This window comes from Seriola aureovittata, chromosome 1 (genome assembly GCF_021018895.1).
Source record: "Seriola aureovittata isolate HTS-2021-v1 ecotype China chromosome 1, ASM2101889v1, whole genome shotgun sequence".
Classification (NCBI taxonomy): Eukaryota; Metazoa; Chordata; class Actinopteri; order Carangiformes; family Carangidae; genus Seriola; species Seriola aureovittata.
In genome coordinates this window covers 33,337,062-33,362,699 of record NC_079364.1, presented here as the reverse complement: position 1 = coordinate 33,362,699, position 25,638 = coordinate 33,337,062, and the positions used below count along the sequence as shown (strand labels likewise).

General features: G+C 41.1%; 1 protein-coding gene across 1 annotated transcript in view; it reads left to right on the top strand.

Moving 5' to 3' along the window:
• Positions 1–25,638, top strand: part of efl1 (elongation factor like GTPase 1) — a 103,621-nt gene that overhangs the window by 33,383 nt on the left and 44,600 nt on the right. The window contains exon 14 of the mRNA XM_056381327.1: positions 1,681–1,816. Coding sequence (XP_056237302.1) covers positions 1,681–1,816 — 136 coding nt within the window. The remainder of the gene's footprint in view (positions 1–1,680; positions 1,817–25,638) is intronic.

Genomic DNA, 25,638 nt, shown 5'->3' with positions numbered 1-25,638 from the left:
ATGTCCTTAATGAATGGGCAATGATCCCACCGAATTTCATGAGCAGCCTAGCAGGGGGGCGTCGTGTGGCGTAGTGCTCTAAGCAGGCGCCCCATGTGTAGAGGCTATAGTCCTCGCTGCAGTTAGCCCCGGTTCAAGTCCTGCATCGGACGGCCTTTGCTGCATGTCATTCCCCCTCTCTCTGCCTCCCCATTTCCTGTCTCTCTACTGTCCTGTCCAATAAAGGCACAAAAGCCCCAAAAAATATACTTAAAAAAAAAAAAAAAAGAACATCCTAGCAGAATGGAGAAGTGTAGGAGAGTTGAAGGGAAAATAAATAAAAAAGATGCTTCTTCTAACAATCATCTAGGTTTTCCTCACTATCAAAGTAATCCAGAGACAGATATCTGTACATCAGTCTGGAAACAATATGAGAGATTACGCGTGTGTGTGTGTGTGTGTGTGTGTGTGTGATGTACTGGGATAAGAGTGGATGGTTCAAATCACTACTACCTCACCTAAAATGATCTGCCTTCAAAAACTTCCAACTGTCAAGTATTCACAATACTAGAATTACCACAAAATGCTATATTTCTAATAGCAAAACAGAGGCTTACAAGTCACCACATCTTCCCACGATGGAAGTGTAGCTACATCAAGCTCACACAGTAAACCAACAAAGCATGACCCGTAGTGCTTACTACCAAAGCTGCTAGACCTCAAAGAACTGAAACACTGCAGTTCTCTGTTACTTAAGCAAACTGTACTGTATCAATTGTTTGCAAGCTTTCGGGAGGGCACACAGATGATGATGAGTTTGACTTGATAATGCATGTAATATTTTTATGTACCAACTAATGAAGCTATAGCAATTAGGGATGCCCCGATTGACTAGCCGCTGATCATTATTGGCCGATTGGCATTAAAAATACATGATTGGTAGATGGGAATTAATACTTCTAGTCTCAACCTTCAAACCGATCAGCTGTGGTTAACCATGTGGAACTTTTATAAAGTGTGTGAGACTGATATAACGTATGCCATCTGCAATGCATGCCACAATAAAATACCTACAATTTGAATGCAGCCTGTATCTGACTTCAAATCTTATTATTCTTCAGTTTGCATAATGCAACTGAGTTAATGTTCTGAGACATATTGCCTTTTATTTATTAGGCTATTTGCATTGTTTAGCGTATTGAACAGGCTTAGTATTTTATAATGTGTAATATCTGTTAATAATTGTGTTAATTCACGTAAATTAACATATGTAATTAATTAACTATTACATTGTGTAATTCATTTCTCCTTATTGTAGGCTATGTTACTTTGCACAAAGTAAAAGCAGGTTGTTGACTGAATAAGGACGACTTATTATGGTCCTTTTATCAGGTTACGCTGCTGTGTGGTGGAGATCCCAGTTCCATACAAAGCTAAGCAGGCTCACCAACTGCTAAACCAGCTGCTATAACAAAACGCAAAAAATGATTGGTAACAGACATGGATCGGCTGATCTCACTTATAAATGATTGGTATTGGCTGCAAAAAATTTGGGGCATCCCTACTAGGAGTGATTGCAGATACTTCATAGGAGGACATAGGAGGACTCATAATACAGAACATCTGAGCCACCTATCAGCTACAGCAGTGACATAAGACAAATCATTCAATTTACTGTTTCCATTCTCTCATCTCTGCCAGCTGTCGGAGGGTTGCAGTGCCTCAGATTGTGTGCCCGAGGTGCCTCATCTCTCCTGTTGTTCCATGGAAAGCATTTACCTGTTGATGGGCAGAGAGCTAGAGGAGCTGGAGGAGGTGCCTGCAGGAAATGTCCTGGGTAGGTACATCTGTTTCTTCTCTCTGCTTACTGCAGCTTTTGTTCCCTGCTTTGTTGGACAGAGTTTGGGTCACTTGTAATCTTAGAGATTCTGGAATCAGGTGAGCAGTCAAAACAGATTTGATTCTAGTTTTGGAGCTTCAGTAGTGTGTGATTAATGAGTGTGTGGTCAGTGTTGTATGGATTTGTTAAGTAGGAGGAGAAAGTCAAAACTTCTTGAGTTGTGTCATAGACAATGTTATGTTACTGGCATTTGGAACACTTGTGAGACTTGGAAGGGCATGAAACACGCCTGTGTACAAAAGATGAGCAACTTCGTTAGAAAATACCGACAGGTGATGAATTACAGAAAAAGCAACATGATGTGTCTTTGTAAGGTGTTCGACAACCATGTGCTACCACACCAGCCTCAGTGCACTTGGGCATTGATTCAACAACTCTCTGGAACACTACTGGAGGATGCACACAATTTGGTGTTTTGATGATGGCGTGTGGAGGCATCTTCATTTAGGGAATAAAAACTAATTAATCTAGGTTTTTCCTTTTTTCTGTTTGTATGCCTCTGTGCCAGCGATAGCCAGAGCCGGAAGCATATTCATATCTTGAATTTCCCCTAGGGGATAAATAAAGTATCTATCTATCTATCTATCTATCTATCTATCTATCTATCTATCTATCTATCTATCTATCTATCTATCTATCTATCTATCTATCTATCTATACTGTATATTATACATTGTTTTTGGGTTGTCCGTCTGTCCGTATGTACGTCTGCCTGTCCCATTCTCGTGGACACGATATCTTAGTAACGCCTTGAAGGAACTTCTTCAAATTTGGCACAAATGTTCACTTGGACTCAAGTATGAACTGATTAGATTTTGCTGGTGAAAGGTCAAGTTTTGGCATTGTGAACACAATAGTTCCGTAACGCCATGAGGGAAGTTCTACAGATTTGGTAAAAACATTCACCTGGACTCAAGGAGAAACTGATTAGACTTTGGTGATCAAAGGTGAACGTCAGTGTGACCTCACAAAACTTTTTAGTCATTACTCAAGAATCCACACAGCTATAATGATAATATTTCAGACAAATGGTTCATATTTTCTATGACTCTGGATAAACAGGGATGTAATTTGGAACTAGCCTGAGTGGAGGAGGCAGATAACCACGAGGAGGTGGTGCTAGTTTTCCATTTGTCCCCATGTGTGTTTGGTTCTTTGATTAAAAAAAAAAAAAGAAAAAAAAGTCAAAGATAGAAAACACACATCCAGTTACCAAGCTTAAAATTCTTTATGTGAAGCTTAATATTAAATAGAAATCTGATAAAAACATTTAGCAGTTCAGATCACTTGACCCTTGGATTCTATGTCAATTATGGATAAATTCAGCAAATATGATGTTGTGGTTTGAATGTATTTGCAACATTGAAGCTTTCTGAGATGACTACAGCTCAGTGGAGACAGCAGCTGTGTTTCTAGGAGCAGGGAACCTAGCTTAGTTTCATGATGATCAAAGAGATATGCAGATTTAAGAGTTGTAAGTTCACCTGCTATGTACATGGGTGGCTGTGGCTCTGGAGGTAGAGCGGGTTGGTCGTTCAATCCCCAGCTGCTACAGTCCGCATGTTTAAGTGTCGTTGGGCAGGACACTGAACCCCAAATTGCCCCTGATGTATCTTTGGTTTATGACTGAGTGTGATAGAGATGTGCTGTGTATAGAGCAGGCGCTGTATGAATGTGTGTGTGAATGGGTGAATGTGACTCGCAGTGTAAAACGCTTTGTTGTCATTAAGACTAAAAAAGCTCTAAATGCTATAAATGCGGTCCATTTACATTCGTATAATTCACCTTTAAGGATGTACACAGACAAAAATGGTGTTACACGACAAATAACAAATACAGCAGAGTAGAGGGGAGACCGTCTTCGCTACCTTGTTTTTTTAGGCACATGTGGAACACGTCTGCATACACAGACCCCCAATTGTAGTATGTATAGAAGAGCATGTGGATCCATGTGGAAGTATGAAAAAATCTTTAGTCCCACCAAGTCCTACAATGCTCTGATTGGTAAATTGTTTCTCCAACTGGGGAAACTGCCATCAGTGAGCGCAATATTTGAATCACTGGATAAATCAGCGATATGGGTGCCAATTCAGAGGACTTGACCCAGGCTAATCATCACCATACCAAAGTAATGTGTTACCTAGTTTGACACCACTTACTGTAGGTGCATCTGTTCCTTTCTGACGAATGACTTCAACACTTCTGTTGTAGACAGGAGCTTTAGAGATTTAGCACCCCTCTATAATGGGAAAGGAAGGAAATCATTGTTGGTTTTTGATGTGTGAGTTGTGGTTAGACCCAAGGTCAGTATCCATTGTTGAAGAAATTGCAGCACAGAAATGCCAAAGACATGTCTGAGATAATGTCGAAACAGTGACACCATTACATTGCATCAGGTACAGTTCTTACCTTCCACAAATAAAAGTCAATTCACTCGTCTCAGCCTACGAGAAAAGTTGTGTAATGACTTGTGTGGCTCTGGGGGAGTTTATCATGTCATAGAAAATAACTCTGATGATGTTATTGGGATTATCTCAGATAATTTACCTAAATTAGAGCTGGGCGATATGGTCTACAAGTAATATCGTGATCATTTTAGGCTATATAGCGATGCATGATATGCCGCGGCATAGAATATATTGCATATGTTTTCCACCCTTTGACCTAAACGTAAAACCAGCATTGCAAATTGAAGGTTTGGAGTTTGACAGATGAGGGCTCACAGACAGGGAGGTTGTGATAAAAAGATTGTATTGATTGCATCATGGAGAATGTAGGATCCAGCATTGTTGGAGGTTGAGTCACACTGTGAAGTAAAAGTCAGAATATCCCGACTTCTGCAGCTTTCATTTTCACCAGCATGTCGCTCTTGGTGTATACACTGTGTCCCACAGTTAGTACTGATTCATAGCACTACTCCTATCCAGCACGTTTCTCTTCTGTATACTTCACTCTTAAAAGCTGTGACCCAAATTTTGACTCAAACCCAGATCTGAATGTGTGGACTGGGAAGCTACAAATGAATTGCCCATGGGGGATAAACAGAGTTGTCTGAACTGAACTGGATCCTTCCTAGATTCTCATGTCATCACTTTAAGCCTCTGACCTCCACATCTTTTCACCATCGTCCCTAGAAGAAGATGAAGCAAGAAGAAATATGAGTTGAGGCTTAATAAATGTACACATATTTGCAGTCTTTCTCTGAAAATCACACAAAACGTTTCCTACTTGCATTCTTGATATGACTCGTCGCTGTAGATGGCTCGGTAGGCTGGCTTCATATTCCACAGTCAATGCTTTTTTTTTTCTCAGAAACCTATACATAAATGACCTCTTTCATTATTCTACACATTTAGACACACATTACAGCTAATTAAGCATTATTTATACACCCCAAAGGCTCCAGCCTCCATAGCTAGCAGCTGTGTAGATGAATTTTCTGTGACGTTATATATAGTTTTTATGAACCATTTTCTGGAAAGTCAAAAATGTAGCTGAGGCACTGTTTAATACAGTTAGGCATGTTGAGTCCAAGTTCAAAGGTAGAAACTGTTTAGAACTGGCTCTTATTTTTATGTGCTAATAAATATTTATATTTTTGGGAACCCTTAATTTGATGGCTGGCATTCAAGTGTCATCGCTGCGTCACGACAACTAACTGGATTAACTGGATTTATGGACTGTTGTGACTGTTTTCATTGTTCGTCTGTACCGCTTGGTTGATAATGGATTGTGAGTGTTGAAGAGTCTCAAACACACACACACACACACACACACACAGCTCTCTCTCTCTCTCTCTCTCTCCGTCCCTCTGTCTCTCTCTCTCTCTGTTTCTTCTGGATGTCTATATAGGCCAGTGACTTTCTAACTTTACACTGCTCAGAGCTGACCCACCTACAGCCTTCTGCTGGAGTTCTCCCCTCCTGATGAGCAGATGTGAACACAGGAGCACTTTGTGACAGAGAAGACTAGTACAATCCCTCTCACTCACTACCACAAAGTACTGTTATTACTACAAGTACTATTAGTATCACAAATACTTCCACAGCTGTTGCAGGATGTGGGTGAGACCTTGACTTATGTATAAACAGCACAAACCAGATGTTTTTTTTTTTTTTTTTTTTTCAAGTTGCAATCGTTATTTTTGTAGTTTTAGCCATTATTTCTGTTGGTTAAAGTAGGTGAAGAAGGGGGTTGAGCAGGCGCCCCATGTGTAGAGGCTACAGTCTTCGCTGCAGTCGGCCCCGGTTTGAATCCCGCATCGGACCTTTACTAAATGTCATTCCCCCTCTCTCTGCCTCCCCATTTCCTGTCTCTCTCTACTGTGCTATCAATAAAGGCATAAAAAGCCCAAAAAATATACTTAAAAAAAAAAAGTAGCTGAAGAAAATGTGTGTGATTTCTGCAATCTGCTGCCATCGCTGCTAGCGAGTGATGCATCGAAAAGACGTTATTGTGGTCAAAGAAAGGGACATCAACATGTCAGAAGAAAAAAAAAAAAAAAAATATATATATATATATATATATATATATACACCCCCAGAAAAACAAATGTGTGTATATATATATATATATATATATATACACATTTCTTTTTCTTACAGACCGACACAGTTGTCATTTTCCCGTCCAGTGCCCATGTTGTTGAAATAGCAAATACACTTGCACCTATCTGAGCACCTATGGGCGTGTTGGTCTTAAAATGAGGTGTGGTCAGGCCCATTGCTGGTGCATTGATATCTGTGGAAAAGGACTGACCAACAAAAACCTGGACTGAAGTCAGTGGTGCAGTATTTCACTGTTATTTTAAGGCTCATTATCAAGAGAGTAACATGGACCAACATACACAGGCACACACAGCTCACACACTCTGCCTGTTACACACAAGCAGAGTGAGCTGAAGATGCTCTTAGATGTTGGATGAGTCAGGTGAACATTACAGTGCAGCCTCAGAAGGAGCTTCTTTGTGACATGTTGTGTGTTGGATAACGTTGTCATGTGTCATGGACGTCTCTTGCATGAGACTCTGCAGAGAAGCTTCTTTTTACTACCTGGTAACTCCTCCACAGTGTTCCACATCCATCACCTACATTTGTCCACAGTTTCATAATGAACCGAAGATTCATTCACACTTCTTATATCACATCAAATATTTCTAACGTTGTGATTTGTGCTGTTACTTCTCTGTAGAGCTGTGAGCAGAGCGTTGATTCACTCTTTTTTTTGTCCCTCAGAGTCACAGAGCTGCTTTCGTTGTCAGGACTGGACTCACTCACTGGTCAGTCACAATATGTGATCAGCTGACTGCAAATAGAATCTAACTCTGTGTGAAACACTGGTCCATTATAATAGCAGTACACAGAGTTGCAGCGCACCTTGCTTTTAAAAGGAATGGGAGATGCACTGTGATTGGTTTATTGGATGTTATGCCCAAAACACTCCCATGGAGCAGCAACAGTTTTTTGCGTCACGCACCTCAGACCATGAGCTTTGGATCGTTAAAATAGAGACATTAGTGTTTACAGAGCCAAAAATGTGGAAACAGGAGCAAGTTAAAGAAAAGGGTTATCCTGTTTTTCTCTGAATTTGTATTGTGATCTATGTCACAATACAAATTATGTGTTCTTTCACACATTGTCTGAAAGAAGACACATTTTGCAACGTTCTGGGAAGAAATGACGAGTTAAAAGTGAAATTTGTGGCCTTGAGGACAAGTTAAACAGACCTTTCTAGAACAGTTGAAGCGCTTCAAACCACTTTAGCTGTGATAACACCCACTATATTCTCATTTAATACACACCCATTATAAACTTGGAAACTGGAAAATACAAGCAGGAATGTCCTAAAGATGCTGAATGTTTTGATAGTTGAATTGTTTTTGTCGCACAAATATTGCAGGACTGGTAGTATTGCTGCAGCAATCACACTAATGAAATCAGGGAGCTTGGTGTAGGCTGGCAGCTGATACCTGGGTTGGTGGTTTGATCCCCGGCTCCCCCAAACCAAGACTGAATCAGCAATGGCATCAAATCAAATACGTGGATGGTTATCCCTTATGGGACCAGCAACACATCTAAACACTTAATTTGAAAGTAAATGAAAGTGAATGCACCTGAGATCTCACTAATAATTCTGTATGGCACATGAAAAACGTTTGCACTACTATGGCAAGTACTGAACGTAAACGTAATTGCCAAAGAATACAGTATATTTGATATATCAGTACAAAATAAATGATTGTTCTGCTTATTATAATATAGTTTAAGGGCATGTGCAGAACTTGCTTTATGATGGGTCCGTTTCTTCAACTTTCCCCCTGAATAATATATGTCTTCACCAACAGTGAACTAATAGATACATCAACAGAAAAGTCTTTGAGCAACATCAGCTTTGAGTATTTGTATCTGAGCGGATAATGTTTTTGATATCTCTTAGCTAAACTTTCTACATATCTCATGTCATATGGTCAACAACCAGCTCTGTGTGGCTATGTCATAAGACAAGAGAAGCATAGGAGCATCCTTTAGCTTAAATGGTAGATCAAATGTAGCTGGTGTTAATGGCGCGGTGTCCTCCTGCTGCACACTCACAACACAGAACCCCAACGTCAAAATAAATAAACAATAAAATAAATAAATAAGCCAAGTCAAATAAATAGGTTTTCAGCTGTCATTTCAAAAATCTTCATTGAGCATCTCTTCTAGCTTTCGGCAGGGTTTTCCAAGTTTTGGAGCATAGTTTAAAAAGCTGCACTGCCTATTTTCTTGTGTGTAAAATTGTGCATATTTAAAAGCTTGGCAGTAGAAGATCTGAGAGCTTGTGAAGGATTTTAAAACGACAGATAATCTGCAAAGTAGGCCAGTCCCAAACCTTTAAGAGCTTTAAAAACAAGTAAAGGACTTTAAAATCTATTTTAAGAAACACTGGGAGCCAGTGGAGTGTAGCTCAAACCGGGGTAATATGATCTCTTTTCCTTGATCTTGTTAAAAGTCCAGCAGCACAGTTGTGATCATCAATATCGTCTTGGCTAGACATTGATCGTTTTATGATCACGTTTTATGATTATGAAAACCTAAACCTAAATCAAACTTAATGAGAGCAGTGTGACTGAGTTTCAAATGAGTGATCGTAGAAAATGGTGGAAGCAGCTGAAAGTTGCCTTCTCAGTTTTACTACCACACAGGGCAAGTATTATGCTCATGTTTTCCAGAAGCTCAGTATTCCTCCTCCACATTAAAGCAATATGTAACCATGTTCAGATTTATCCACTCTGACAGTTATGGAAAAGCTCAGGATCATCTATATAAGATCAGCTTTTACTTAAAGTACATGTAACAGTTGTAGAGTGTAGAAAAATCTAGATCAGTCAGAATGAGAGAGACAGTTGGAGGGAGGCCTAGACATAGATAGCAAAGAACAGAGCAGAGGAGGAGAATAAAAGGAGACGAGAGGAAGGGACATGAGGGAGGAGGTGGTCAATAAATTTCCGAGGGGAGAGCGGAGGACTGATGAGGTGGAGAATGCTTCATGGCTGTGGGATCCCAGCAGGCCTCGGCTGGGACTGGAAACTGTGTCAAGGACGACTGAGAAAGAGACAGATGAGTCAGGAGCATCACTTCAACACACACACACACACACACACACACACACACACACACACACACGCACAAATGCACACACGCACAAGGAGGCTGTGTGTGTAGCAGCAGTGGCTCATTTCACTTTCTGTTCAAATCACAGTGGAGTCATAACTGGTAAAATGTTTATCAGTAGCAGCATTTTACTCAACTAACACGATGGACTCTTGCTTCTCTTTGCCAAGTATCCTTTAATAATTCAAAAAATCATGACTGAAACTTTACAGTATCCACGTTTGTCCACTTTCCCTTCTTGCAGACCTCAGCCAGGCTGATCTTCATCATTATTTCCATTTTCATCTTTATTTTTAACTTAATTTGGCTTTTGCTTGATGATTCATTGATGATTTCATCCAAGAGGGACCAGTCGATGATAGAAAGCTTGAACATCTACTGTCCCACAACAACTGAGTAAACTCCATCTGTTGATACAAAGAGATTTGTGACGTGGTCAAAAACTTGTCCAGTGAGTGGTGCTTCAGTTGAGACTGGTATTTCCAAAGAAGAGAATGAACTTTGAAGTTCGATGTTTCATGTGTTAGATACAACATATATATAATTCAATTTGTGGATATTTAACTGTGATAGAGGAGGGTGTGTGTTTTATACAGACGTTCTACTTTCTGAAGTGGAACACTACAAGAACCAGTGTCATTATTCATGATCTGCTCTGCACTGAAATGAACCCAGCTGGCCTTTGCCGTCACCCTAGTGTGGTTGACATCAGTAAAATCATTCATTTGATGTGTTCTGCTAAAGATCTGGGTCGCTAGTCACTGCTGGCATGCCGAGAGAAGCCTAATGCAAAACAAATGTTTTCATGAAGTCGCCCAGTGTTGAATCAGCATCATTCATTTCACTCAGACTCCTTTTTTCTTTTTTTTTACTCTCTGAGGACTGACTTGGTTGACTCCGGCTATGGCTGCGTCTCCTCAGACAGCTGCTTCGCATTAGGTCTCAATGATGAGAGTTTGATGTTGCCCACGTCTTTAACCCCTGTGACAAACTGTTGGCCTTACTGTGTTCACCATCAAACACCACTGAGCTGACTGTCTATTTCCCCTTTGCTGCAATCACAGATAAATCCCAGCACTGACTGGGTGTACGGTACTCATCGAAAACACTGAACAGAACTAAACAAAAGACGTCTGTTGAGTTTCTCAGAGAGTGTGTGAGCCCAAACACATGCCATTCTGCCTCTTATGGGAAAATACTACACCAAACTGTTGAAAGATCTGCCAATCTACTGAGCATTTCATTATCAGCAAAGAGACATGATAGAGATATCTGAAGATACACATCTGGTCTACAAGCACTTACATTGCAGAGGTGGTTCTTACTGTCGCACTTCCGTCCGTAATGCCATTTAATATCCTTGTATTATACAATATGTGGCCAATAGTATGTGGACACCTTGACATCACAGTTGTATTCGTTTGAGTTGAAGATGTAATTCCTTCCATGGGTGGTGTTCCATCAGCCTTCACTCCTCTGGTTTTGGTCTTTCCCATGTTGAACCTGGCTGCAGGGATTTGCTGTCTGCATGTGTGACGTAGGTGAGGAGATGTGTGTGTGTGTGTTAGTATCTGGAGCAGAGGGAACTGGAGAGAGTGAAAAAAGTGAAACACCTGTAAAATACTGCCCTTCACCTGTTGGTTATAATTAACAGAATATAACTGTCATTGCGATATGAACATGTGCAATAAACACATCGCGAAAAACTGACTGAAATGCAATGAATTAGCAAAAATCTTTTTATTTACACACACCATGCACACAGGTTCAAGGCAAAGAACCTGAGTCAAAAGAACCAGAAAAAACAACCACGTTTTGGTTTCGGGCTGCAGCCTCTCACACACACACACACACACACACACACACACACACACATTGGCGGGTGGAGACCGGTGAGGAGTGAACTTTTTACTGGAGCTGAAAACAACTACAGTCGTAGCTCTCAGATTTAAACATGTAGAAAAACTAAATTTTCAACTTCTCCATCCACCAGGATTTTACTTTAATTGTACTGTTTGGTGCTGGCAGTTGACACAGTGGGTTCATCAGCCTTTTCGCTGATGAGACCAGAGTTGCAGGCTGGAAAACCAAAACAGTTAGCTAGTTAGCTAGTTAGTTTAGCTGAATTAGCTAGACTGGCTAAAAAGATATGGACAACTGTGATGTTGGGTAATAAGTCTATGTGGGTTTGTCTTTGTGAGCAACTTCTTTAATATTACACAAGTCTCTTTATCTTTTGATCCATAAAAATTGTTTTGTGCAGCTTTAAAGTACTTTGGTGTCATCTGGTGGTGGTCGACAGCAATACATGTCGCTATCCCAAAGGTCCTATGAAATACGTCATATAATTTATTTAATAAAACACTTTAAAGGTACAGACAAGAGTTTTGAGCCAGTTATATCTATGAGTATGCTTGTTAAGAAAAATCAAACGTTCTAGCTGGATTAAATGACCACTGAAAAGTCTTTATGACAGCTCGTTCTAACCAACACACCTCTTGTTGAGGTCCAGTGAAACGTGGCACTTACCTGGAGTGGAAAATGTCCAGTGGAGGATTGGGGCTCCAGGTTGGATTCAAAGCTGTCAGATAGCCAGAGCTGATGGGAGGCCTTCATTTCTTGAGGTGCTGTTTCCAGTAGCTGGCAGAAAACAGAGGGAAGGCAGCACAACATTGTACTTACAGTACAGCAGCTGCCTTTCCTTTGTCTGTCTGCCTCTGTGTGTGTGTATGCATGCATGTCTTCTATTATTCATTTAAAACCACCATAATGGAGGGGGTCTCAGTCCTGTATGCACTCTCATGACACACTAACACACAAAGACAAACATAGCACTTTGTCTGTGCTGTGTGCTGTCATGTGGCTAACTGGAAAATGATGTTTCCCACATCATATGCTGCTTTGTGTGTACATTTGTGTGAGAATGGGGTGTGTGAGTGTGCTGCTCGTTCCCCCTCCAATTACTTGCTCTAGCCGTCAGATAATAATGGGGGTCTAATCAAGGCCAAGCCTGGTGGGGTTTACACACTTCCTCCCTGCCCGCAGTCCACTAACAGGACAGGAATGATGGCTCCCACATGGCCCAGACATAAAGAGATGGGGCGTGATTTTGTGGATCTGTGCAGGGCACAAATTGTTTCCACAATGCCTGCCTGTAGTTCAACTTTCTGCTTAGTCATCAGGTTTCGGAGTGTAAGGCACTGAGAGTCCAGGGGAAACAAGCTAACTGTGTCGTACTTAATCATTACTAACTATCCCAGTTAAAATTATAATAGAGAGAAACTCCTCCCTCAGGCTTTTTATAATGTATAGTTGTGTATAGGTGGTGAACACCTGCCAGCCTTCTATTTGCGACATTCAATGAGCATTGCACAGAATAACTTCAACATCATATTCATGTTCAAACTACATGCAGAGACGATAAATTCTCTCTCTCCCTCCCTCTATCCCGCTCTCTCTACTCGGTGTGTCTTATGTTTAGTTATTCCTCTGCCTCCTTTAGTAATAATGATACATGGAGTGAAAGTAGTTTATTTGTTGTAATGGAGGCGAGGCTCAGTGTATTGGAAGTACGCAGTCGGGAAACCAGAACTGCTCGGTAGACTGCCTGTAACTAGAGGGGCAGTCCGAAGCCCTGCTCTGCATCCATACAAGGTCCAGACCTGAACCAGATTTATATGCAGTCTGGTTGAAACAAAGTCTATAAATCTAGTAACAATGAGCTGCAGCTGTAAGCACCTCCCTAATAGAACCTTCTGGTTCCAGAAACTCCAAGTCAGTGACAAGGCACTCGGCTGACAAGTTGTGGAAATAGTCAGTCAGTCAGTCAGTCAGTCAGTCAGTCAGTCAGTCAGGGACATTCCAGATTGTAGGCTGTAGCTGTCCAGCCAGTAATGTAGGACCTAACATTGATGACCACAAATTAATTTTATTGCTTTTACATTCAAAATTTTCAACACTCACAAAAAAATCTTGGTAAAATAAAATCTGATCCCGTTAAAACCAAATCAGATTGTGAAATCGGTCTGAAAGCTTAACGTCAGCCTAAAGTTAGGACTGTTTATTTAAGATTTTGGAAAGTTAGGAGGCTTGTGCAGCTAATTTTTCCTATCTTGAGTTAGGATTTGCTTCTGTAATAGGAAATTGGGAAAATCTTAATTGGCGGTTACACTTATGATTTTGAGTAAGATAGAAGGTAAATTTTATTCATCCCTAAATTTCAAATACTTAATTCACAATATCTTCAGAAATAAATGCAAAAGGACCAGAATATTTTAATAAACTGTCCAAGGTAACTGAACACAAGAAAAAAACAAAATTTGCATAATAGTGAAATAATATACAATATACACCCGCACACAATTATTATCAAACAAAATAAAATAAAAAAAATTAACCTGTGTCTAATTCTCAGTGTACACATGACCTGAATTAACCAATGAATGGTGGTTTTACTGCATAAAAAGAGGCCGATTGGGTCCAGTTTTCATAACAGAGGCTAAGACAAGAGAGCTGTCCGAGAGCATCAGAACAGTTCCAGAGGTTACAAGGCTTGCCAAAGATCTTGAAATCCCTGTTTCAACAGTTTGTAATGTTTTGTGAAAAATAATATCTACTGTTTTCTTATTACAAATTTCAGATATTTCTTGCTCTCCCTCCTCTGCTGCTCAGCAGATAAATGCTATCCAGGGAAACAAAAAGGGGAAGTTTTATATTAAATAGACTGATCTACACTTGATTTGTCTCAGACTGTTAAAACCTCAAATTAAGGTCACATAAACTTGTGAATGCATTTTTGCACAGAACGAGGACTGTAGATTTTATCCCAGATCACTTAACTTCAAATTACATTAGGAGGACATCTTTCTTTCGAAATGAACAGGAAGAATGATTATAGCAATCAGCAAGCAAGCAAGTGTTCATGTGGGTACCTGCATATTGTTTTAAGACATACTTGGAAAATGGCGAATTTATAATCTAAATCAATTCAGTGTCTGTGCATGTGTGCCCATTGCATAGAAAAGTGTTATTTTCAGCAGTAACAGAAACATTTTATATTAATATTTTTTTGTTGTTCTGTACAGATTAAAAGCCTTGTATCAGTCTAGCTCTCTGTATGGTAATCTGAGCAGCTGCTAGGTTCCAGTAAGGAGAAATGTAGATAGATAGATAGATAGATAGATAGATAGATAGATAGATGCTTTATTTATCCCCTAATGGAAATTCATGTGTCCATTAGCTCATTTTTGATAATAATAATAATAAAAAAACAGTTAATAACAAATGAACAATAATAATTAGATTAGTCCACTTCCTTTGGCTGAGGTGTTGTATAGCCTGATGGCAGTGGGAACAAAGGATCTCCTGAACCTCTCTGTTCTGCAGCGCAGTGCGATGAGATGGTTGTTGCAGCTGTAGCTGCTTCTCTGTCCTGCCAGAATGTTGTGGAGAGGATGGTTGGTAATGTCTAAGATGGCCTCCATCTTACATTGCATGCGTCTCTCCACAACAGCCCTGAGTGAGTCCAGACTCCTGCCAAGCACAGACCCAGCCTTTTTGACCAGCTTATCCAGTCTCCTTGTGTTCATGTCTGACATGCTGCTGCCCCAGCAGACTGCAGTATAAAAAAGTACACTGTCCACCACTGACTGATAAAACATGTGCAGCATTTCACTGCAGACGTCAAAGAACCTGAGCCTCCTGAGGAAAAAGAGCCGGCTCTGCCCCTTCATGTAGATTTTATCCATGTTCAGGGACCAGTCCAGTTTCCATGCCCAGGTGCACACCTAGGTATTTATAAGTGTGCACCACCTCAATGTCTTTCCCTCGAATGTTGACTGGCTGAAGGTTGGACCTAGACCTCCGAAAGTCCATGACCATCTCCTTGGTCTTGGAAGTGTTCAGAAAGAGGCAGTTCTTGTCGCTCCATTCGCTTAAGACCATCGTCAGATCCCTGTACTCCTTTTCCTGTCCATTCCTGATACGTGCCACAATAGCTGTGTTATCTGAGTATTTCTGGATGTGGCAGGACTCAGTGTTGTATTTAAAGTCCACCATTTACAGGGTGAACAGTAACTGTAAAACTGAATTCTGCTGAAATAACACTACAAGTTGGCAGCAGTCCAAAAAGCAAAGAGCTGCAGCCCAGGTGGATGTATATGAAACAAAATAAAACAAACTCAAACCCTGGCGCAGTCGTGACAAATCAAAAACAGTTCTTGTTCAGGAAGATTATCATGTCTGCCTTCTCGGGCAGTAAGCAAAGTGGAGGAAGCGATGGGAGCGGGAGAGCAGCGCAACGTGTCAAACACAGTGCACTCGTTAAGTTTTATACCATGCAGCACGCGAAGGTGTTTTGTCATGTTCGTTGTGCATCCTCCTTTGGCAGAAATAAGTTTACCACAGGTGTTGCACTGTGCGAATACGTCCTTTTTTAAATTAAAATGAAGCCAGACTTTCGAGCGGCGTTTGCGGTCCGTCTTCAACAAGTGATGTTTAGCGGAGCACGCCGGGCGGAGTGATACAAACCCCGAAAACAAACGGAGCACGGCAGCACGCCGGGCGGAGTAAAACAAACCCTGAAAACAAACTAGTACGGGCATTTAGGAACCGAACAAAAGAATTAAAATTCAAACATCTTCTTAACGATTCCGGAACCGGACATTAGGAACCGGTTCCTATTTGGAACCGGTTTTCGGTGCCCAACCCTACTCATACTACAGTGAAGCCGGGTAAATCCACACAACGGTCGGGAGTGTTGTCGTTTAACCAGGTCTCTGTGAAACACATGAGACTACACTCACAATATGCTCGCTGGTTCTTCACAAGTGCCTCCAGTTCATCACACTTGCTAGGGAGTTGACATTTACCATGAGGATCGATGGTAGAAAAGGCTTATATCTCCATCTCCTAGCCTTTAGCTTAGCCCCGGCTCTGCATCCGTGGAACAGCTCCTTCAGCTCAGCCATTATGGGATGTTTAACTTCATATCTGGTAAACTTTAAAGCCGGCAGTTCTTCCTTTGTGTACATTATTTTGTCCATCGTCAGATGACACAACGACGTAGAATTAAAAAAAAATCAATCGATAAAAAATATACTAATATATACTAATATATAGCAAAAACTACGAGCTATGTGGACTTGCTGTCACTTGTTGCCAGCACATCATTTAAATCAATAGAAATTGTGTGTATGTCTACACACCACTAGAGCTAAGTGAGAAAATATATTTGTCTTGATTTGTCTCCACCAACCATTTTAAGTTTTAATTTCAGTGCTATTACAAACGTAAGATTTGACTTTATGAAGCTAGTAGTTACCCTCACATTTCATAGATCTGTCTTCCCAGGACTGAAAAGAAATATGTAGTCTGCCTGTAAAATGAGAAAAGGCCAAGATCTCTGTGGCATGGCTTTTTTCTTAGACTTAAAATAGCCAGGGCCCCGATTCCCTTTGGTATAATAGCAAAGAGATCAAAAAGAGTCTGATAGCTGAGCTTAAGTGGAAAGTACAGGCATTGAGATTAATGGAATTGGCTCCATGTATCTTTCATACAGAAAAACAGGAAGTTTCTCCAGCAGGCTGAATCAGCTCTCCATCTCTGTCCTTTACCTTGCCTAGACCCACACATGTTAAAGCAGTTAACAGTGTTTACACAAAGATGAGATTTTTTTGTTTCATTTCTGATGTATTGAGTCATCTCATCCAGAAGGTACTAATTTAGGTATTTTGTACTTTTAAACCTGATTCTTAGGAACAAATGTTCCACACAGTTGTTTATGTTGTTCATTCACTGACATCTCACCACATATTCTTGGCAGAAAGACTAGACTGTTGGAATAATAGCTTATACTTTGCCATGAGTATTGTGTTGCTTCCACATTTTAGCTGCATCTACAGCTTCATGGTTATAAGCATGGCAATGTCAATCAGACGGTCCACCACTTTGGTGCAAATATCTCAGCAACTATCAGACCAATTAACATAGAATTTTGTACATACATTCATAGTCTCCTGAAGAATAATTATATTGAAGGCTTTTGTCAACAGCAGTTAAATGAATAGCTGTGAAATGACGTACAGACACTCATGTCCCCCTCTGGATGAATTGTAATAACCTTTGACTTTTTATCTAGAGCCATGATCAGGTGAAAATGTGAAAAACAGAAGAGCATCTCTTTCTCAGGTGACAGAGAATGGCTGTGTCAGCAAGAACAGTCTGTTGACAATTACATAGAGAAGTATATTATAGTTGGGCTGCAGTGCATAAACCCCTCATTACAAAGATGAATGCACATTTTAGAGTTCAGTGGTGCAAAAACCAGTCACTTGTCTACAAAGAAGTGGAAAAAAGTGATGTGGTCAGATGAGTTGTCCATCCCCATAGTTTCAATTAGGGATCGACCGATCATTGGCCTGGCCAGTTATCGGTGGTGAAATCTATTTTCCGATTAATGGTATCGTTTTTTTTGTTTTTTTTTAACCAATAACCGATAAAATAAATTGATTTGAAAATGTGCTGCTTTGGCTCTGATGCAGCGGCCTGTGTATGGTCTTTAGTCACCACTCAGGATGCATGTCCGGCTGATTGGTTACACGTCACGAGTAACAGCCTATCCGGCCGAAGGCTGCTGTGTACGTAGACAGTGACAGACTAGAGCAGCTCCGGTTAACGAGTGGAGCTGTGCTTAAAGACAGCAGACATCACTGAGGATGTAATAAACATCACAATCCTCTACACTGAAGTTACAACAACACACTCTGATGAACAAGTGGACCAAGACGAGAGTGAGAGAAGCTAGTACTAACTGCGAAGCGAAGGTAACTAGCAGCACACGTAAACAACTCCTGAATTAGTGAAAGTCACCAAAAGGAGCAGAGAGCTCTGAGTGCTGGAGCAGAACTAGTGTAAGTTTAAATAAACAGCAGGTAGTTAGACACTGTGATGAAGACAACAGCAACATTAAGTGTGTTCAGACAGAGCAGCAATAAACTATAAACCAGTAACATAAACTCCAGAGACTGGAGATGAGACATTACACTGACACGTCAGCACATGAACAGTCAATAATTACTGTTACTGAAATGACATTTTACCACAGTATTAGTAAAATCACTGTGTAAAAATGTTCTCAGATAAAAGTATAAAGTGAGTCAGTTAAAATGTGTTTATGCATTACATTTAAAAAGGGGGAAGGGGAGGGTTAAAACATGTTATATGGTGCTGTGTGTTTTTTTTGTTGTTTTTTTTTTAACTGCTTTTACACACACATTTTGGTGTATAAAGGGTATTGGAGATGTTTCTACACCTTGACTGGACTCCACCTGTGGTAAACTGAGCGGATTGGGCGTGATATGGAAAGACACACACCTGTCTATATCAGGTTACGGCTGACAATGCAGATCAGAGCAGAAACCATGAGGAGGAAGGAGCTGCTGCAGAGCTCAGAGACAGGATTTCTTCTGCGTTTAAGGTTCCTGAGAAGAACAGTGGTCTCCATCATTCTGACATGAAGTCTCGGACAACCAGGACTCTTCTAGAGCTGGACCTGGACTGACTGAGACATCAGGGAGAAGGGTCCTTGTGAGAAAGCTGATTAAGAACTTGATGGTGACTGAACTCCAGATATCCTGTGTGGAGAAACTTCCAGAGGGACAACCCTCACTGCAGCTCTCCACTGATCTGGGCTTTATGGCAGAGTGTCCAGTTGAAGCCTCTGCTTAGTGACAGTTCTGTTTTAGGACTAGATGATAAACTCCCTTGTGGCCTGCCTTTACCTAAGATAACGTGAGTGGGGATGACCACGACTGTGGGTTTTCAGGAGGGTGCCACGGTGGATATTGAGGCGGGGTGTAGAGAGGGTGTCAAAGCTTCATTGGGGTCATCAGGTGGGCACCCTCCTTCACAGGTGTTTCAATGACCCACAACACCTCCAGAAGGCTCATCGGCAACATCTGGCATCCCAGGTGTGCCCCCCTCTGCTTTAATTCCCTCTACTCACCCTGTTGCTGTGGCTATTGTTTTAGGGTCCAGGTGATGTCACTCCTCTTGATCCAGAGCCAACGACCCTGTTCTACAGCAAAGGAGAGGGCTTTGATGGCTTGCCGAAGGGCTTGTCCTCGAATTCCCATGTCCTTAAGTAGCCTGATGGTAGACTCGCCCACAAAACCTCTGCAGCTGATCTCAATTGTACAGACCCTAACTTTACAGCCAGCTCGGTGTACTTGAGGCGTTCATAGGCCTCCTCCACTGGTTCAGATCCACTGATAACTTCCACTCTCGTGCCCCACCTAGCTGGCCGATCTGTGTCTTGGATTATGAAAGCTTTGGTATGCATCGCACCTGCACTGATCAACGCCATTGCAGCTGTGGGATAGGATGTGAGAGGAGGTAGGGCGTTGGTGGATGTCCGCCTGGTCTCTAGGGTAGCTGCAAGACACTTCAGCACATGATTGTGCTGCCAGGTGTAACAGCCTCGTGTCAGGCTTGTCTTGCAGCCCACAAGAATGTGCTTCAGGCTGGCTGGAGATGGACAGAGCGGTATCAGAGCTGGAGATGGACAGAGCGGTACGGAGAAGACCTTGGATTGGCAATGGCAGGAAGTCATAGGTGGCTCTAATGACGAAGCCGGTCAGACTGGGTCTGAGCTGCTCTCCTCTCAAAACCCACCGTGAGGCTCGGGTGATGACCTCCATGGTCATGGTGAAGGGTAATGGGGAGATCCTGCCATAATGCCTATTTCCAGATGCTGCCATGTTGTGGTGTATCCATTGGTTGTAAGGCAAACAACCCTTCCACTTGGGAGGGCTGACGTCTAGTTGGTGTTCAGGTGAAGGTAATGGTGGCATGTCAGGTGGGAGGGTGATCTGCTCACACTGGCGCTGTCCGTGTAAACTTCTTTTAGGTGAGCCTCAAGATCGTCCTTTGGTGATGCAAGTTTGCCACCTCTGTGGGGGTCAAACCAGAAGGGGTCATTGAAGAAGTCAGATCTGGTCCGATCCTTCTTTCTGCACCTCTTTCTCAGGTTCTCTGCTCTCCTTAAGGATAAGGGTCGGTTCTTGATCTCTGCTTGTAGCACTTTAATTCCCTCCTTCTCCTCTTCTGCCCCTTTGCCTGGACTTTACCTAGTTGCCTTCTATCCTTGATCAGCCGCTCTATCTCCTGTTGTCACACACACACACACACACACACACACACACACAACACACACACACACACACACACACACACACATACTCACTCACTCACTCTCACGCACACACTCATTCATTCACTCACTCACTCACTCACTCACTCACACACACAGGCACGCACTCTCTCTCTCCCTCTCTCTCTCTCTCTCTCACATACACACACACTCACACACATGCACTCACTCACTCACTCTCTCTCTCTCACACACACACGCACTCTCGTTCTCTCTCTCTCTCATATACACATACACACACTCACTCACACACACTTGGCTCTCTAAGGCTTAAGTGGGACTTTCCAGTGCAAGGGAAATTCCATAGGATGTTAAAAGGGAGCAGATTTCCAAAGCTCTGGCCTTGTACTTAATAAAACACGATCCAAAAAAGAACATTTAATAATTTCCAGCCCCACATTGTATTTATTGCTTTTCCGTCTGCTGTTTTTCCACCGCTACACCACTCCTTGAGATGTTTAAATTTTAAAAGTATAATTCATGCCATACATTTGCTCTGTGTTTCCTGAGAATGACAGTCAGACTTCCTCTATTACATGTATGAGGCACAAAGCCAGTCCAATGTCCGTGTTTGTCCCAGTCCTATCCTGAATCTCTATCAAGCACTAATGAGGAAAATAAGTTGATTCAGTGGAAACAATGTATAGAGATTAGTTTTGGAACAGTGCTTCCTTTCATACATACTGATAAACACTCCACTCACCCCCTTCAGTGTTTTAATATTTTTGTTACTGCCAGTATAACTGAATATTCATCACTGATAGATAGATAGATAGATAGATAGATAGATAGATAGATAGATAGATAGATAGATAGATAGATAGATACTTTATTTATCCCCTAGGGGAAATTCATGTTTGAACTTGAGTTCTGTTACAAAAATCACTAATAAATAGATAATAAGTGTTAATATAAAGAAAGCAATACATTTCGTAACTGCATCTAAACACATCGCTCATAGGGTAATGTAACATAATGTTCATGGTTGTATTGTAATTTTACCATAACAGTCTTCCTAATTCTGTGTGATTTGTAAGTGGAAATCTGTTGTGGCTCCAAGAACTTAAAGGTTGGTAGTTTGGCTTGCATGAAATTTTGCCAAGACATTCATGATCCCCAGAGGATGAATTCTAATGACCTTTGTTATCCCCTGACTTTTCCTCTAGTGCCACTATGAGGTTGAAATTTTTAGTTTGGAAGTGAAATTTCGTCAGAACTATTGGATGGATTTCAGAGAACTTAAGTACAGACATTCATAATGATCGATTACTAAAATACTTCAGTAATCCCCTGAATTTTCATCTAGTGCCACCCTCATGTCAAATTTAAATACCTGCAAAACTAATGACATTCCCATCAGCCTCAGCTTTACTTTGTGTTTAGTGCTAATTATAAAATGTTAGCTTGCTTATGTGGTGATGATTGTAAACATTACACCTACTAAACATCACCATGCTAACATTGCCTTTGTGAGCATATTAGCATGTTAGTGTTAGCACTGAGCTCAAAGCACAGCTGTGCCTAAGTAGCTATAGCCTTATGGAGCTACTAGCAATGACTCTTGGTCGTGTCGGGATGTTGTATGAAAGCATTAAACAGCTGAGCCATCACCTGTTATAGTAAATATGGCACTTTGTTGGCCAGTGTTGAGTCATGAAAACTAGTGTTGCTTTGTAAATTGTTCCACTTATGTTATAACTTTTCCTCAGAACAACTGGTATAAACAGTGTTTCAGCTATTAACACTTTGAACTGATGGGCCACTACTACAAAATTATTGTTGCCGCTGCTTCAGAATATTATGAAATGTCATAAAGTCACAATTACAGGACTTTGCAGAGGTGCGGCCCTGTTGCCAACCGCTGATTGAGCTCAAAGCTGGCCAGACAAACTGCCTGGTTAAATCGGCTTTCCATACTATCCAACAGTATAAACCGGGGAAAGGTGGCAGGTGACAGTGAAATATTCATTGGGTGCAGCGGCAACTGACTAACATGTTCACTGAGTACGCCAATAGTCGTTAGCAAAGCAGTGTAGAAAATATCAGCTGCAGCTTTTCATCTTAGCTGACTGCTGAGTGTCATTTTTGTCTTTCAGTTTACCAACTGAACTTTATTTCCTATCATACTAGTAGCTAGTTTAAGCTTATAGACTTTGGATTTTTGAACATGACCTGTCATAATTACATAATTATTGAATAAATCCAGAAAGAAATAATAAAAACCTAGTGTACTTTTTGAATTTGAACGAATTAAATCATTTGGCTTGTTAATGTCTCCTTATATCCCTTTATTGAGGAAAAACACTTTGTTTGATAAATCTTCATTGTGCCCCTAAACTTCTTAATGCACTCCTACACTTTTCAACATATGAGCAAAAAATTTATGAGAAATTATACCTCAGCTCATTTGTGTGATGAAGGCACAGCCCTCCAATTAATTCGATTTTTTGTGGAAAACATGACAAGTCAACATAAGTGCTGTGAGAGTGCTCCTAATCATCCTGAGGTACACTATTAGTGAATACATGCAAGTCTTCTACAACATGTCCATGAGTCTCTCTCCCCCCTTCAAACCTCCTCTCCATTTTCATTACCTTGTCCCTCCCTTATTCTTTTCTGTGTGTAGGGAACCAGTTTTAATAGAGGTAGAGGGAGAAAGGGGGACAGAAGGAGGATGGGGAAAAACATCATCTTTATATAACCAGAGTCACAGCCAACTGTACTTGTGGTTAGAGGAAATGTCTTCAGGCTTGAGTCATGCTTAGCTCTGCAGTTGGACATAACCAGGCTTGGTCCCCGGGGTGTGTGTGCATGTCTTTGTGTGTGCAAGTACTTGTGTGCATTCAAGCAGTTCAGTCAGTGGTTGGTAATCTGCCTTTAGTTAGACACCAGTTACACATCTGCTTCCAAGTTCTTTCAAAACTCTTGTAAACTCTTAAACTAAATTGCCTTGATTTGTAGCCTTTAAGCTTTAAGGTATCACACCATCTTAAATATATAAGTCTTGCAGTTTCTCCACACAGATTTCTTTGTGTAGTAGTACTACAATATACAGTATCATATATCAGTTTCCTGCTGCCATTCATCTGGCAGCAGGAGCCCGCTCATTATGGCTCTAGCTCAATAGCTATGTTCAGTTGGAAAAAAGATTCAGTTTGTGAGATGTGTTTCTTTATTATTACTGTTCTATCTGCTGCATTGTTTCCAGTATAAGCAGCTCTTGCACACAGAACAGTAAAGCTGGAAACACACTCCTGCCACACTGCAGAGGCCTGTCATATGGTGCCAAACAGTAAATAACACTGATGTGACATTAACACACATGACATCAACACGACCACACATCTTATTAAGCACATAATACAGTAAGACGGAACAATAAAATGAATTGATTGAATTACCAGTTAAAGTACCTGCTTTCCAGCACAGGTATATGTCCAATACTTGCATACTGATGTACAAATGCACTTGATGTGCTGGCCTGAACAAAGGAAACAGAGGTTACACCGACATCTTCTCAAATGTGGTGTTATGGCAACAGCTGCAAGCAGTGCAATAATGATAACAACAAATGCTCTCAACTGTGTATAAATTGGGTTGTCAAAAGTTTCTAAATGCAGTAAATAGCCTACTACATGCGCAAAATGCAAAAAATGTGTAATATAGCCTATCACTTTACATATTCCTATTATCTTTAGATATTCCCTACAGGCACTGTAGGTGTAAACATGATCAACGTTAAAACGGACATGATAAGGCACGACTCTCAATTATAACTTTCATAGCACTAATAAACAAGCCCAGACACCTAGGCTAATCACTGAAAAGCCTATGTTTAGTCTGAATTTTACCGGCTTGACTTTACAGACAGCTAAAACGCCTTTCAAGTATGATAAAGGTAGCAGAGTGGCTCTAATCATCGTCACACAGCGATACCAAGCAGCAGAATTGCATACAATCTGTACCCGGCTGCGTGTAGACGAGGCAAAACGTTAGCCACTTTAGCTGGCATTCTAGCAACACATGTAACAGGCTCTCGTGTATATACAGTAAAGGAACATAAAATGTTAAAACTCACAGCTCCCAAGTTTGAAGTTGGGTCACGGACAATCGGCACTGAGCCAAGCTTTATCTTCAGAATTGTCGCGAATCCTGCATTGTACTGGCCCTCCTGGAGAAAGCAGTCTGAAGTGAAATGGTTAGCCCGCTACAACACTTTTGGAGTTGTAGCAGGTACATTTCCAATCCAAATATAAAATTAATCCACTGGGATCCTCAGACGTAGGGGGTAAAAAAGACTTCTGTATTGGTTTGTGCAGTCAACAACAGAGCAACTAGCGTTCTTTACTCGTACCTTCAACATAGTTTTACCGAAGCCTGTGTTTGCATGGGAAGAAAAGGTAGCGGCTGCAAGGCGGACTCAGTGGGCGGAACACACACCTAGCTCGGGGAGTGTCACCCATCAGGGGGAGGTGTTATTTCCCTTTGTGACGACATCAAGGGAAAATCTCCAAGGTCTGTGTGAGCACACATTTTCTGAAAGGTGGAGCAAGCAAAAGACAGAGGGGATGGACTTTTCTCATCTTTGGGGGGTTTGTAGACAGGCCACACATATTACTGTTAGAAAACCATGGTAAAGTGCATTTTAGATAATATGTGACCTTTAAGAACAATGCAAGTTCACCAACATGTTCTTCGCATCTTCACAAATCAGTTTTTGCTGACTGTTTCGTGGATGTGGGTTTTTTTCTCTCTGATTGAGTTTTCCAGAACCAATTTAAGAGAAAAATAACAAAACATTTGTGAATGAAGCCCATTTAATGGGGCTGGGGTTTTTTGGACTTGAGATTTAGACAGCGAGGCCTATGTTCATACAGTTGAGATGATCTCTGAAAAAA